We start from the raw sequence: 17,108 nt of genomic DNA, 5'->3' as shown, positions 1-17,108 counted from the left end.
TTATTAAAATATATTTTGTAAATATATTAAAAACCGAATCAAACACGGTAATCGGAACTTTTTGTTTCTCCAAATGATACGAATATTATGTACTGTTCAGATTTATATTTGAGTGTCAGAGTGACAAAGACGAAACCGTTCTATTTAAATATGACCAAGGTATAAAGGTTTCATATTTTGGGGTAAAAAAGGTCGACAACAAAGCTCCGGTGAACCCTTTGTATACAAGTGACCCGCATGCACACTTGTCTCTTAAACTACAAAAAAAAATACGTATAAATTTAATAAAAAGAGGTGAAAATACTGTTATCTAGAAAATAATAATAATTTTGACCTCAATTCCGACTATTAAAGGATTTTATTTAAAAAGATGTTAAAAGTCATAAAAATGTTGAAGTATTTTTGTAACCCCATACTTTAGATTTTATTTCTGAAAGCTCATTAGGTTGTAAGTTAAAGAATTGTGTTAGCTTTCATATTAATTAACCGAATTAAAAATACCGGAAAGATCTTGAAACAAAAATGTTAATATATTTTTTCTGGTACCTTCTTAAGTATATTGAGTCCACAAAAAAAGAAAAACCTATTGAAATCAATATTCGAACACACTGCACAAAATAAAACAATATACGAACAATCAGACTAAAACCAACAAAACATCGGTGACAACAGCTCTATAGAGATTCCTCCACCTTTCTACACCGCTCCTCTCTGAGACACTCACTTCCGGGCTCTATAAAAATGTTTGTGCATTTGTTGGAAGCTATCACTGCAAGCGTCGACGGCAGATACGCCATACCAAGCTCTAGAAACATGAAGACTTTTGTAAGTGATCGATTTTTTTTTCTAAAGTGTTAGTAGTGTGTGCTGTGAATCATAGATGGCGTTAGTGGATTTCGGTTTGGATTTTTTTGTTGATACATTGCATTTTTTTACTGGTACAATTTCCTTAAATGATTTATTATGTTATGTAATTTCATATCCTTCCGAAAACGTTATACACATCTATGTATTTTCACATAAATAACTCCAAAATACTCTAATTAAAAATTACTACTAATCAAAAAAACTCACAGCTTACATAAAAAAAAAACTTAGTGCAATTCCCATAACCAACATTCATAAGAATCCAAATTAAAATCTAATAATACAGGAAGATTCAGTATAAGCCAACCGCAAGAAATTAAAACAATACAGATACCTTGCCGCATACAATTTTCAACCCACAACAGACAAAGACGACGACAATCTCAAAATTGTTATGATTAAAGATAATGTGTTACAAAACGATGATAACCAATCGTTTACTTAGTTATTTGACGGTGACTGTAATTTAAACAATGAGCTATAGTTTTTAGATGACAATAGTCTTTTTAACACAATGGTTGTAGCTTTAATCAAGAACGAATAATCTCCGATGGACAAATTTCTTCGATTGATTGAATTGCACTTGTTTCGCTGCGTTTTGAATTTTAGTGATTTTAGTGATTTGAAAATCTTTTTGGTAGATTAGTTTAAAGATTAGTCGGTTAGAACGCGACGGTGAAATAGGAGAGGGAAGGGTGTTTTTTCTGTTTCACTGTTATGTCTGACAAAAGAGTAAAGCTCTCTTGGTCTATAATACCTACTCTCAAACCATATTAATGTGACCAGTCAATGTCAAGTACTGTATTGGATTTTTATTTTCCCATAATTATATAGAAGTGATCATAAATTGTAGTCTTTATCAATTTAAGATCTTATATCTTATTATTTTATAGTATCATTTTTTTACGGACTGAAACCCACTCATGTTCCTTCCTTTGCTCTTTGCATACTGGTGCCGCGGTAACCCTTTCGGACAATCCCGCTGGACGGGCAATTTAAGACATATCTAGATCTCCATAATCAATGTTTCCTTCCATCATTTCATAACATTTCAAAGGTTAGAGTTGTAGTTCAATCTTCTAATTTATAATTACGATGATAACAGGGCGTTCAAATATTTTGTCTCCAAGTCAAAGTCCATTGTAAGACATAAAAATGTTCTTCATGCATAACCTTCCATTCAATTTCGTTAATTACTAAGAGAGGCAAGTTACCGTTACCTAATGACCATATTATGAGACTAATCCGTTAGCGTGGTTATGTCTGCAATTCCAGTCTATATTTTGCTGCACTAATCACTATTTCCTTAACATCCTACCCACCAATTAGCTTAGATTGTATAATTTTATGTTCACTTATTGCTTACAATGTATCTACCTACTGGTTTTTTACTTTCGTCTGCCTTTGTAACATTATTGTATTACATACTTTCTAAAGTGTTGTTCTTTTTAATTCTATATGTAATCAAAGCTTCAAAGTTTAATTTTATTTTTACTTTATTTTGAGTTTTGAAGGTTTCAAAGATCAGGTTCAGGTTAAAAAAAATAAAATAAGGATAAGCTGTTTTTGCAAGTTAAGCACCCTTTGCTATTTTTGAGCAGCAAATTTGAGATTTTTTTTGTCATAAGTATAAAGACTTCAGTATCTCGAGTCTTATTCTGAATATCTCGCGTTAATGTTAAAATTACCTCTAAAACCACTTGCCATCCACTCCCATCGTAGACAATGAAAAATGGACTTATAAACGCCATTGCTATAGTAGAACATGTATGTAATAACCTTACAAATAATATTATAATATGAAAGAGTTTATCCAATAAAACAGAAGCAACAACAAATTATTAAACAACTTTAATCAACATAATCATATCATCAATCAATTTTATAGTTCGCACCGGGCAGCTTATAAAACAATTTTACCGGCGCTTGTTTAAAACTTTCTTTTGCAGCTCTATTAGAAGCATCATCACCTTAACGAGTATCAAATAGAGTTTAAATTCGAATGGCATTTAGACTTTCATCGGTAGTAGAATGTTGGTGAATTGTAATCAATGTCAGATTAGCATTATCTATTGGCTTATAAATATTAGAGCTTTGATCCAAATCACGACAGGTCAGAACATCATATTATGGAAAATTTTATTCAAAGTTTTTGTTACTTAGTTTTATATGACTGAGGGATTGTTTTTCAAATCATCAATTAAGTAAATCATTTTAACGCTCTACGTGAAACACTGATTTGTAATGATTTAGGAGTACTTGAGGTTCCGAAACTAGTTGATCTCTTTCATATCTAGGCATTTTTTCGTTATTTTAGTTTAAAAAGCAATCCGTGGTATACACTAATTGGTGTCAATGCAATTTTAACGACGTGTTGACAGTGCGTGTGCGCATAACCTCGTCATCGTAAAATTTCATAGTCAGGAAGCTTTCACCATTATATACGAATTAACGCATTAATACCGTTTAATTAATTAACGTGGACTTTAATTGTTCATTTTATAAAATTACATTTCAAAAATTGTAACAGCAAAGATATCATGTTATACCTAACAAAAAACGCAGATAGAGCAATAAAAAATAAGCTGCTGCTGTCGTCGACTGCACAACAGAAATAAAAGCCGAACATGTTGTTTTTCCATTAGACTGAATAAGATTAAAATGTAAAAAAAATAATGACTTAATTAAATCATATGTAGCTCTTTAATCAAGCGGATTAAAAATAAAAAGACCTTTTCGATCGGCACTTGTTTTTGTACGTAACAGAACAAAGGAAAACAAGTGTGGATCAAACAGTTGCAATACATGAAATAAATAATACGTTCGATGAACTTCTACCGGTCTAACAAGGAGTTAGTAAAAGGGTTAACACCTTCACTGTCGCTTAGACCAGTTTATAATACATAAAACCACCTTTCTCTTCCAATATAAGTATTTGCTAGCGATAATCAGATCTTACTTGTACTCGTACTTAAAGGAATTTGAACGATCTGGGTTTAGATCTATCGTTTTATCGGGTAAGCGATTTGGAATTCACAGGCTTAAACAATTAGGTCGAAAACTGAACAAAACTGAATTTGGAATGAAAGATGATAATTATAGTGAAAAATTGGAACATATTTTTGAGCAAAAAGTCCTCGCAAAACAAAACATAGTAATGGGCATTGATAATGATCTAGCCCACTAAAACTCGTTTCAGACATTATAATAAAAAAACTAAATGAATTCGCAGTACCAAAGGGGAATTCCATAAATATAATTCTCGTAATTGCTTTGAAGAAGCCGATCGTGAAGACACTGATCATAAATTTATCGGACACAGCAACCGTTAATGATAGACATTACGATGGTAATGTGGAGAGAGGCAGTACTAGTACTAAAAATCTTCAATATTTAATGTACGGCGGTATCTTTAGACTATCCAGTAACAGTACCAAAAGCTTTCCAAGTTCCAAGTAAGATTGTTTCAATAAAAGCAAGACGGCCTGGCAACGGGTTATAATCGGTATCCCTAGAATCTATAAAACATGCATAATAACATCCGCGTTTGTCAAACTTGAGGAAGGATGATCATAATAATCTTAGGATATGATCACTTCTTCCCATATAGGGAGGGTTTGAGCATTGATAACCGCGCTGCCCTCTGAGGACTGGCAATTTCCAATGTTTGGGATCGAGAATTCCTAAAGATGTTTTTCTTCACTGTTAGTATATCTATATTTTATAGTGATACATTTCACAATCTTTGTTAAATATTCACCCATCCATGGAGCCACGATAGCAAACGTAGCTTTACCTATATAAAATGAAGGTACACATTAAATTATTTGTTCAGCCTGAATAATGAAACAAATAATAATCCCAACTACAAAGCTCTTATGAACAAAAACGTTCCTACAATTCATATTCTCCATATTACAGACTACTTACATAGACAAAGCTACACATGGCGTCTCCCTAAATTTTCCGCCTAGTTACCGGTATTTTTCATGGAAATACAACGTTCATAAATTTGTCTGGCCCAAATGTATGACAAAAGTAACTTGATTTATAATAATCGTTGATTTTTTGGAGCATTAACGTGTAGACGTCTCCGTAGTATATCTTAGTGATTGTTCTGCTCGATAAACACTGTCAGAGGGATTTGATCGATCACTCACTTGATGTCGCTAAGGTTTTTGATCTCTCTCCCGTCCTTCCTTTTTAATGGATGAAAATTTCCGATGTCCGAGCAGCGTGATTTATTTATACTGTATATCAGTGGCGAAGGCTCCATACAACTCGATTCCTACCGGCTTCCCTTTCGAAATATAGAAAATTATATTTCATTATCATTGAAACAAATTAATAATTTACGAAGTACTGATATAACAATAAAATTGCTTTTAAAAATAACTATAAAAAAAAATCCGCCTACCATTTTACACCGCGCAATAAATCCCGCTCACGCACATTTGGTCATCGTTAGTAAGGACTAAGGTAACTCGTAAGGCGAAACAGGAATCCAGTACAAAGTTTCTATTGCAGCGATCGTGACCTTGACGTCACAAAGCGTGCCAATCTTAGGAGCTAGGGAAGCCGCAATTTTTCGAGTTATAGGGACGGAGAGATACGCCAGAACGAGATAGAATGATACCGAACTTCGTTGAAGTTCGTTGTCCGCCGGAACGGGATAGAATGATAGTTTCTTTTCACTTTTGGTTCGCGGTCATTTATCTGTCAAACTTTATATTTTTTTCACCAGACCATTTGCATTTCATTCGATATATTATTATAATAATTTAGAATTGGTCATGTATTATTGTTGAAATTTATTTATTTGAGTAAATTAGTGTAAACTAGAGTGAATTAGTGATAGTTTTGTGTCGTGTTAGTGCAGTGTGGTGCAGTTTAGTTATATTGTTTGGTAGTCGTCTATTTCACGCAGGTATTTAGGTAAGTTGTTTTAGTTTGTAGTTTTGATAGAAGCAGTTGTTATTTAGGTAGTAATATGTTATAATAGAGTAACTTCGATAGCATGGCGGCATTAGTGAACGTAGAATGCTGCCTGACAGATTATTTGTTGACTGAGGAAACATCCTTTTCAAAGTTGAGTTTTGAAAATAAAAAACACGTAATTCATTTAGGCCGTGCTCGCCCTGACATGATTATTTTATTATAAACGACGCGATGGGTTTTTCAAACATTTTAATAGTTCTTTTTACAACAAGTATCCTTGGCTCACGGGAAGTTGTAAATTAAATAAAATGTTTTGTTTTCCTTGCTTGTTATGCTCAAATTCTTACAGCTTATGGAGCCACACGGGATTTAAAGATATTAATAATCTTACAAATTCATCTAAAAACATGTTCAGACCGAAAAACATATCCGTAGTTGTTTATCATTGCATGATTTCGGATATCATAGGATAGAAACATTTTTTGCTAATACGCATGTAGTTCATAATAAGAATGCTAAAGAAAATTCATCGTACAAGATATAAGATACAAGCCATAATAACTAGAATTCACGCATCACAAGCAAGGTAAGGTTTTTTTTTGGTCCGGCTTCCCTTCTAAGAAAATTCACCCTTCGCCACTGCTGTATATTGTGTCTTGCCTAATATTCTTATTCCTATCATGGATGAAATTAAATGAAATATTCCGCATATAGGGGATATGGAATGACTTTTCCTGTCAAATTGTAATTCAACATATTCAAAACTTGCTGGAGTCGACATTCCTTAACTACCCTGAGAAGAAATTTGGAAACAAAGTCAAGGTTAATCGCCTTTTTAAGTCCAGACAATATACTCGTAGCGCTTCCATATTAAGTAAAAAAGTGCAACTTCTCTCTAGACTGGTCATTAAAAGAAACAACCAGATCGATAATGAATACATTATCAACAAAAACAAACAAAGAACAGTACCATATAATCAGGTATAAACCCTTCCATTATCTCACATATTCCAAGTACTATTTAGCTTTTAATTATTCAGATCCCTCTGTACGGAAACGTCCAATGAAAAAGTCTTACTAATGAGCTCTGTAATTAAACGCCACAGGGTTCTATCATAATTAACACGCTTGGCAGTCTTGATGATAGCTGGATGCTAAATAAAGAAGTACAGAATTAAAAGTTGCTTAAGTAGTTTGTTATACTTGAGAATTTGGGTTAGGAGGCTCAAACAAAGCAACTCCCATGAGAATATATATTCACTTGGTGATTGTTTTCAACATTCCTGCACTTTGGAGGTTTTTATTTTAACAATACAAAATAACCATTTAAAAACCATTTTAGTCTCCCATGATTAAACGTGATATCCAAAGATGTTAAGTGAGTAGTTCGAACTCCAGAAAAGTTTTACACACACATATAGGAATGCAGTAGTACATAAAAAAGGAAAAATGTTTTCGAACTAAACAGCAAGATTCCAATATCATATCCGCAGCAGAACTGCTAGTTTTAACTCTTAGTAATATCCTAGACCCTGTACTATGGAATTTTGAAATAGGATAGTTGTCGTTTTAAAAACGGGACTGTAGTGTAGTGCAGTTCATAGTAAGTCCGTATGAGTACAGTCTTAAGAGTGTCATAGTACAGGCCCAGGACTTCCGCACTCAAAATTCTGTTTAAAAGTATACCAATCTCTTCATAAACCATCTTCATTGGTATTGTTCCAAAGTTTTGTTGCTCCATTTGAACAATTCCAACACCTCATTTAGCCGTACCTTATTTGTTCGATCTCGTCTCCTGGCAATATGCCCAAAACTATTTGCTGGGTTTAATAAGTCGATCTTCAGCTTATGTAGTAGGTTTTTGAATTGAGACATTAGTGATATTTATTTTCTTGGCTTACTTCCTCCGTCTGAAGGTAGGAATGGAATAATATGACTGTTAGTGAATGTTCAAGTAAAGGAAATGGTATTGCTATTCCTTCTTTTGTTTGTTAAGTTGTCGTACGGTTGCACATTGAACGGGCACTATAAAAAAAGACAATATGCAGTAACATGCTACTAAAAAGATAATTTTGTTGAACAACTCACGTTCACTATGTTATGTTAAATACTGATGAAACAAATACAGTCGTTACTGTGTCTATTTTTCCCAAACAGATAAATTTTACTATTATTGACTAGCTTTTAATTTAAAACTGAAAACATTATAAGGTGACTACGGCTACCAAAATGAATTCCAACGATTCGTCGACAGTATTATCCAATTTCATCAATTTACATCTAACACAATATACAAAGCAAAGCCCCAAATCGTTATTCCAAATTCTGAATACAAAAGCAATAGTAGATTGAGAAATTCCTCGGAAGAATAACTATGAAACTATTTTGCCTATTTTTTGCTCCCGCAAAGGAAATTGCAAAACCGGTTCTGACACAATTTCCTTCAATATAATTCCTTATTTATTACGTTCTATTACATAAATATGACATTGTGTTAAATCAGAAAGTTCAATGGCACAAAGGCAGAATCAACAATCCGTGAACAAGTGGCTTCTGTGTGAATACTTTTTTATTTCCACTTCACTGATTGCTTTGTAAGGCGTTTCAAAGTGGAACGGTATGCAAAGTTGTCCATGTATAATGTGTTATTCGATATTGTGACGTAACTGAGTAATTTGGTAGGTTGTTTTTTGAGTTCAATGAAACACTTTACTCTCATTTTCAACACCGGTGTGTTTTTTGACGACGTAATACATTTCCCGTTGTAATTGTTTGATCAAATATAGAATGTGAAGGCGATGTTGCTTTTTATTTGTTGGGAATTAAATATAATATTGAATTGAACAATTTGTGTCAGACATTTCAAATAAAAATAAGAACTGTCATGAATTTTTTATATTCTAATAGCAATGAATCGAAAGGCTGAAGATAAATAAATGCAGAAATATAAATATATTATAAATTAAATTTTCAATCGCCTTACTATCACAATTCTTGAATTGTAACCTGGTAACGGACCAACGGACGAACAGCTTGGCCTTAGCAATAAGATTCCATTTCCTCTCAAATTTTCGTACAGTATCCTAAAAATCAAAATTGTAACCCACCTGAAGGTAGACTAGATAAAATTGATACGAACGAAGAAAAACATTACTTCCAGAATATTCTTGAAGTAAGCCTTAAATGCCTGTTTAGACAACACGCATTTAAGGCAAGGAAACATGCACAAAATTACACGTAGAAACACGGATGCGGAAACTTGAACCAACAGCGAAGGCGACCATTAAAAGATCATTAAACAGTTTGTCATTACGTCATGCAAGTTTAAACATTGATTGCACAGTAACGGTTAGCAAATGAGAACAATTATGGTCTGGAGTTAATGAAAGGGATGCAGAAGTGGTCATTTGAATAGATACGGGGATTTCCAGAGTGAGATTTGAAATAGCACTTACGAATGCAATTGAGCATGGTGGTGAATGCTTGTTGCTATGGCAGAAATTATCGTTATTGGGAAGGGTTTATTTTTTAGTGTACACAAATACCTATTAATAATTACATTTAACAGAAAATATGTATAAAAAGGGAGGTCAACCCAATAATGGGTAATGGTTTTGTCAATGAGTAGGAGATTTCTTGTTTAGAGTCTTATAATTTGGTGATAAGGATTGTACAAAATTGTCAGGTTGGCGAAAGTATACTCATAGGGTGATTATCTGAAAAAGTATTTGAGTTTAGGGAAATCATCACCTTCGCTCATCATTACGTATTTGACATGTCTTGAAAGTTTATGAAACACTACCACACAATGATTAATCCTTAGAGCGGAGACGTTTTTAAGAGGGAGTTGATTTGAAAAATTCTCGATTCATCATCTAATAAAATACATTCAAATTTAACCATCAACACTGCTAACAATCGAGTGAGACTAATGGTTTAATTAACTTGAGACATTTTTTTTGGGAATTACCCAACAGTTAAGTGACTATGCAAGATACTAACCTCATTTTTTTGGTATAGCCATAACTGAACCAAAACCACTTAGATTGTTTAACCATGTTTCCGTTTTATATTCTAGATTAGCTGAAAGTGTTTTTGTTCAATGTTTTAATTACTATATTTAAAAGAAGCATCAAATCAATAAAATTGATTTTTTTGTTTGGCAACGTCAAATCAAAAATGCCTCAAATCAATAGTGAGTAAGAGAGATGCCACTCTACGCCGTGTATAGTGCTGTCACGCTTCCACAATCAAATTCATATTACTAAAAGACGTGGTAGAACCACTGGTTCCGCAGTCATCAATAGAGACTTCTTGATTAAGCTTAACGAGAGCGAATAATAATAATCACAAAAATAGAATGTACGAATAAACGGCATTAGTTTCAACTTTGATATATAGAGTAATGATTAAAGAGATCGGTAGAAAGGCAAGTGAACAGTGAAAGGAGATTGTCTTTAGTGAGAGAACTTTAATGCATCCTTTTTTAATTCCACAAACTAAAAGTGTAACAGTCTGTCTAATGTACTCACAACTGGTTATAAAGAGACTAGTATTCTTCTAAATGACTTGCTTGTTCACTATGTTAGAGTATTAAAGTTAATTAACTATACAAGAAACCAATGATGTGAATCTTTGTGAAACCTCCTGCGACACAAGGATTAAAATTCTCTTTTAAAAAGAAAAGAAAAACAGTTTTTATTTTTGTGGAATAAACATAAGTGTAATTCAAAGATTTTTGAAAAGACTCTTGGTGTACATTTTTGTTACTTTCGGTACATTTAATACATCAAGGCGTTGATCCTACTACTATTATAAAGGCGAAAGTTTTTAAGTATGGATGTATGGATGTTTGTTACTCTTTCACGTAAAAGCTACTGAATGGATTTGAGTGAAACTTTACCACAATATAGCTTATACATCAGAATAACACATAGGCTACAATTTTTGAGGTTTCTAATGTGGGGTCGTAAAAAAACACATTTTTTGCGCTTGCATTGCAAACGCTGACTGAATCCTACAAGATAGATAGAAGGCAGGTATAAATTAGAACTTATATCTTTTAACCACGCGGACGAAGTCGCGGGCAACAACCAGTAATAAACAAATTAAATAAGAGAGTTAAAGATCTATTTTGTTTACACTCTAGAACATTAATTCTTTTTATTGAATTCTCAATTTGTCTAGCCAATTTCATAGAGATCGTCGAAAATAGACCAATTATAGCTCAATGAAAGTAAAAACAGATTTACAAAACGGAGGCATGTAATTTGATTATGTAAAATCGATTAAGTATCGCAAGAATTGTCTAAAGGAATAAATCAAATATAAACTCTTCTTATTTTGGACATTACTCGTAATCTTTTTAGATGACTGAAGCGAAAAAATGTTTTAGCCTAGATTAAGATAAGTTGAAAGATTAAAAAAACAATTGGTAATCGCCGCTGTTTGGGGATTGAATTCTAAAGGCACTGTCATGGTTAGTGTTGCTTTTGGTTTTAGCTGTTGGAAAACCTGCTCTTAGACCGATTACTAAGCAGTTTTGTCTACGTATTCTACAGCAAATATGAATTGAACACCGGCTTACTCCCGGTATGGAATTGAATCTGTTTCTGATTTTAATTTTGGACTTGATTCGGTAATAAATTGTTACTGACGCACCATACTAAGATTGAATAGCAATCCAATGTTTTTAGCACTGTAAGCTGTTAATTGAGCGCAATTCCTAGTGAGTGGTGTTTTTGTGCAAATGACTTGAATGTTTATAAAACCTCCCCTTTAAAAAAACGACAATCTGTCATATAATATATTATATGACAAGGAATTAAATAGCATGTCTTTAACTATCACAAATAAATTGTATCTTTCCTTTTCTATTCATCTATGTACAGCACTGTATTACCTCACAATATACCCCGAACAAAGTAAACAACATCATAATATAACAGCTCATCAACATGTATTAAAAAAATACAAACAGTATAAATCCAAGTATTTTTATAACGTATTTCTCTCATACCCGGGCTCGGGATCGAACTGTATTAAAAATACGGTGAACGTATATAATAACACTTTCTACCGTTTGTACGACTCAATTTACGAAATTTCAGCTTGAAAAGGTTACTTCCAAAGTGATTGTGAAAGCTGTTTTTCAGTATTTTTACATCTCCGACTTTGTAATTAAAGCGGTTATTCAGAGTAAATTGACTATTAAGGCAGTCTCTTAAGCTGTTTCGCTTCTTTTGTTTTAAATAATCCTTCTGTTATTGCGAAATCTGGTGTTTGATTACGTTTAATGAGTTTAATCGTCTGAGCTAGGTGCGAAGCACTTTTTGGTGTAATTGTTATGCTTTGTTCTGGCTTATTGTTCTGATCTGTCGAGACTAAATGTTTATTTTGATTCATTTTTAATTGAGATTCATTTTCACAGACTTTGTTAATTGTGTGACAGTTTTGTTTGTGTGCCTTATGAATGTTGATCTATTGTATTCTTTGTCTGCAGGTGTGTTTGTTGCTGGCAGTTGCCTCCTGCAAGGCCGGGTTTGATGGAGGCTATTCCAACGAAGTACATGGAGACGGTGGTAACGAAGCTCCGTCAGGATACGACTTTTCTGGCCATCTTAACGGGGGAGGAGACTTCTCAGGAGGGCAAGGACACAATTTGGCCCAATTCAGTGGACACGGCTCAGAACCTAGCGGTGCTGGACATGACTTCTCCGGCGGTCAAGGTCACACACTCGCACTGCTTCAGGGACATGACTTTGGAGGTGCTCAAGACTTTGGCGGACATCAAAGCTTAGGAGGCGGCCAACAATTCGGTGGTCATCAGGCTTCAGGTGGTCAAGACTTCGGCGGTCACGCTTTCCCTGGATTTGGAGGTCATGCCCAATTCGCTGCTCACGATGGAGGTAACCAAGGCGGTCAGGATTTTAGCGGAGACTCATACCTTCAGGCCGCTCACGACTCCGGTCATCAGGGCCAAGAGGATTCTGGATCCCATGGCGACGGTGGTCATGGATTTGGTCCTCAAGCTTTCACTCTTGAAGACGCTAGCCACGACTACGGTCACGGAGGAGGTAACGACTTCGGATCCCACGCTATCCCAGTAGGAACCCACGTTGATGAAGAACACCCAGTCGAAGTACCCCACTACAAACATGTTACGTTCAACATCCCTAAGACCGTCCACATTAACGTGCCAAAACCTATTCTGATCGGTGTACCTCAGCCTTACCCCGTAAAGGTGCCCGTCAACAAGCCAGTCGCCGTACCTGTGGAGACCGAGATCAACATTCCCATTGAGAAGGTTGTGCCTTACCCTGTGGTCAAACACGTGCCCTACCCCGTTGAGAAGCACGTGCCAATTAAGGTCGAGAAGACCGTCACAGTGCACGTGCCCCAGCCTTACCCTGTCAAGATCCCTGTGTACAAAACCATCCACCACCACAAAGATCATTAAGGAGTTGGAGTGAACCAGTTTTTTGAGAAAAATAATTCACTTTTTTAAAGATGTCTTCTGTTTTCCCAACATTTGTTTTTTATGGCTTTGTGTAGGGAATATGAGCATCATTATTTTTGTCAAAGAACTGCTTGGAGTGCCTTGTAAATATTTTGTTGTTTAATTTTAAGTCATTTTCAACTGTCTTCATGTTGTAGTTGATTTATTTATTGAGTGTTGTTGTTATTGTTTGTTTTTGTTATAATTGTTGTTGTATGATGTTGATTATATACGATTGTTAACATTTTACTAGTTGTTTTTTTTTAAATGAGAGTCTTCTATGCTCAGTATAGTGCGTTGTCTCGTTTCCGAGATAGCAACAATTCAATTTAAGAAAACTCATTATACAGGCTACTAAACATCATCATCCTAGCCTTTCCCAACTATGTTGGGGTCGGCTTCCAGTCTAACCGGATGCTAAGTACCAGTGTTTTACAAGGAGCGTCAGCCTATCTGATCTCCTCAACCCTGCTACCTGTACAACACGATACTCCTTAGTCACTCTGGTTGTCAAACTTTTTTGCTTCTGACTACCTGTAACGACTGTCAAAGAAAACAACCTACAAACGCACATCAAATACATCATTTCCCTTATAAACACACAATATATTTTCATTCCATTCATTCGCATAAAGCCTTTTTACGTTCATTTAATAGCAATTACCTTCATCTCCTGTTTATCCATGTTTATATTGTCTCACTCTTTGTTCGTCGTTTGTCAACATGTTTACAAGATAAACAGTTTTATTTCATCAGTAAACTCGTGCGTTACAATGCGTTTACATGTTATTATCTCTGAAGGGAAACGGAAGATCAAATATTTTTGACTTAACATGGTGTATTTTTGGAGCGTTTAACGTCCGTTTGAAGAAAATGTGCAGAATAACATTATTAAGAAGCCAAGAGCCTTAAGAAAGAGTACGTTCACAGACAATTTAATGTTTTAAAAAAGACAAGAATAATAATGGTCTTTCGTCACATTTGTGACAGTACGAACCATTGTTTGCTCTATTCTTATTTTTATTAGTTTTTCCATCGCTGCTACGGAAACAGTTCATGAGATGTCGCTAGACAGACGGACAGACAGAGTTGCCTTAGAATGCGATTAATAAGAACACTAAAAATGAAACTATTACTTACATTGGTATAAGGCTATATGTATCACATAAAATACAAAATCATCACAAGTCTTTATCTGAACAGTACAAAATCGATTGCAAGCAACAACCCACAATCTCTCCAAGTTTGCCAATAGCCAACATGAGCCCAGCATGATCTAAAGCTAATAACATTATATCAAGTTGGCAAGAGCCAAGTACACCCAAGTATAGCCAAGTACAAGCCAAGTGTGGGATATAATGGTATGGCTAAGGCTGAACAACGAGAGAAAATTAATATCTCGGCGTGAAGCGAGATATTTTATTATTGCCTCTTTGGTGACAAAGATGGACTTTCAAATGGAAGTGGCTTGGATTAAAATGTAAGCGTACCTATGAAGATTTTCTTTTTTCGATGTGTATAGTTCGTAATGGAACTATTACAGTTGAGAAAGCGAAGTAAATAACAGTATTTTGACTGCACGGATAGCCGAGTGGTTGAGGTCATCAAACCAAACCCACTAAGTGCAACGTGTCGCCGGTTTGATCCCCACATAGGACAGGCGTTTGTGTGGTCAACGAATGTTTGCCCTGAGGGTGGGTGTCTTTGCGCATGTAAATTTAATGTTTGTGAAACCCACTGGGGGCTTAATATAATACAAAGATTTCATTCATTAGTGGGGGATATTTTTTTTTTTAAGATTCCCCTTTCATAATTAGTTCTTAAAGGATCTAATGCACTTGCGGAATAGAGGCAGTGCAATACACTGCGTGTGTCACGTCACGCTTTCACAATGACATAAGATTTACCTATCTGGCTTCTTATAAAGCTCTTTGAATAATCCGTTGTCGAATTAGTTTATCAAACGACTTCCATCGAATCATACCACTCAATTAGACATATGTGACAGATGCATAACAGTTATAGATTTTATGATAACCGTTTCATGTTCAGGGGATTAACGTCTTACATTTTAGATGGTGGAGAAAGTTAGGCACTTGTTTAAATTGTTGTTGTTTTATTTCTTTGCTCATTTTTTGTATTATTTAATCGTTGACATTCATGAATTGATAAGTCAGTTGTACAAGCATATAAGGTAAGTTCCTTTTTAGCTACTTGGACTTGGAGTCTTATGGCTATTTTAATAATTGCTTTTAATATAGTTGAGGATAATAATTAATACACTTTTTTCTACTTAAAACTGTCTTAATTCCAAACTTTCATATCCAAGCTTTCTTTTTACATGCGCTACATTTCAACCAATTCCATCCACATGGTTAAACAGAAACAATAGCTCATTATTCTCTATCGCATGCCTCATCTAGGGAACATATATCTCCGTCCTTGTCTCGCAGGTTGCTGAGACATCTGACAGCTAGTAGGATACCCTCATAATGATGTCTTTTGTAAAGTCTTTGTGATACCGAGCGAGCTTTAAAAGGAGACTTTTTAGACTTGAAATTGTTCCAGACATTTTGTAAAGAGTTGGAGTTAGCTAGAAGAGAATTTACTAATTTTGAAAAAAACTAGTTTAAAAACACTAATGGTCGTGTAAATTAATTTTGTTTACTGAGAAAAATGCTTTTAAAACTACTCGTACACATCCGTTTTAAAGATGAGGTTTTTCGCTGTAAAGTATTTAAGCATATTTTCAATCATACATAATAATATGTATTACTCTATTCCTAATGTTTAATTTTTGTTCTTATCCAGTTGGCGAAAATAACAACCTCGACGGCTGAAAAACCGATGTCGGCAAGGCAGACAAAGACGGTGATGACGGGGTGGCCTGGGTTCGTTCTTACCAAACTAGTTGTTCGTTGCTCATGAGAAAGACAAGTGGAAAAACAGTGGGGACTTCTTTACCCATTTGTGGAAATTAAAGGCTAGTAAGAAATAATAATTTCTGATCAGACCTCAACTACGAACATGCATTTAATTTTCATTCACAATGTTTGTACCTACACATTATGCTGTAAATAAAATAACCACAACAAATAAATGAACTTGACAACACACAACGAAATAATGAAAATCTTCGAACGTTAATTACCCAACACAGCCGGTCAAAGGCAGGCTTGAAACCACTAACCCGATCGTGCCGCCACGGATCTCACAGATCCCGGAATTACGGTCTGGCTGCGGATGTAACCGGATCTCACCTCGCTTCGCTCCCGAGACACGTATTGTATGACAATAGGATAATTGTAAAAGTAGAAGGAAAGAGAATAAAAGATGTAGCAAAAATGCATTATATTTTTTATCCATTATATTTTTTTATGTTTTTTTCGATGAAAAGTGGTTTTGATTACAGATCGAAGTGAGAAACTTTTTATTTTCCACCTAAAATCTATACATCTTTAGAAAAAGTTGGACAAAATATTAACATATTATTGATGCATTCTTTCCAGAACCATTCTCATGAATTACTATCATTCTGATTGTGAAAACCGTACAAAAAAGGCTGTTAGTTTATAAGATTTAAAGTTACTTATTTTAAGTTACAAACAGATATACCGATATATGTCAGATATTTTTTTTAAATATCACTTCGTTGTCCCACCAAAAGCCACAATATTTAAATAAAAGAAATGATCACTTATGACTTAGGGTTTTCTTATTAACTGTGGCCCGTACTCGCTTTACGCTACCCGTATGACAAAGCCTAACTCTTATGAGTCTTTCTACTCGCATTTGTTAGACACGT

The 17,108-nt window shown here is 34.6% G+C and overlaps 1 protein-coding gene across 1 annotated transcript; it reads left to right on the top strand.

Annotated features, from left to right (window-relative positions):
- The first annotated feature begins 603 nt into the window (after window positions 1-603).
- On the top strand, window positions 604-13,325 carry LOC113499565 (glycine-rich protein DOT1-like). Its single transcript, XM_026880080.1, has 2 exons — window positions 604-825; window positions 12,308-13,325. The coding sequence occupies exons 1-2, from the start codon at window positions 742-744 to the stop codon at window positions 13,262-13,264; spliced, it is 1,041 nt and encodes a 346-aa protein (XP_026735881.1). The 5' UTR covers window positions 604-741; the 3' UTR covers window positions 13,265-13,325.
- Window positions 13,326-17,108: the final 3,783 nt, after the last annotated feature.

Source organism: Trichoplusia ni, chromosome 12 (genome assembly GCF_003590095.1).
Source record: "Trichoplusia ni isolate ovarian cell line Hi5 chromosome 12, tn1, whole genome shotgun sequence".
Taxonomy (NCBI): domain Eukaryota; kingdom Metazoa; phylum Arthropoda; class Insecta; order Lepidoptera; family Noctuidae; genus Trichoplusia; species Trichoplusia ni.
The sequence above is the reverse complement of the archived record's forward strand: the minus strand, read 5'-3'. Positions and strand labels throughout refer to the sequence as shown.

Coding starts and splice junctions, on each gene's coding strand:
- LOC113499565 (XM_026880080.1), top strand. CDS start 742: ATGTTTGTGCATTTGTTGGAAGCTATCACTGCAAGCGTCGACGGCAGA. Junction 826..12,307: donor CTAGAAACATGAAGACTTTT/GTAAGTGATCGA, acceptor CTTTGTCTGCAG/GTGTGTTTGTTGCTGGCAGT.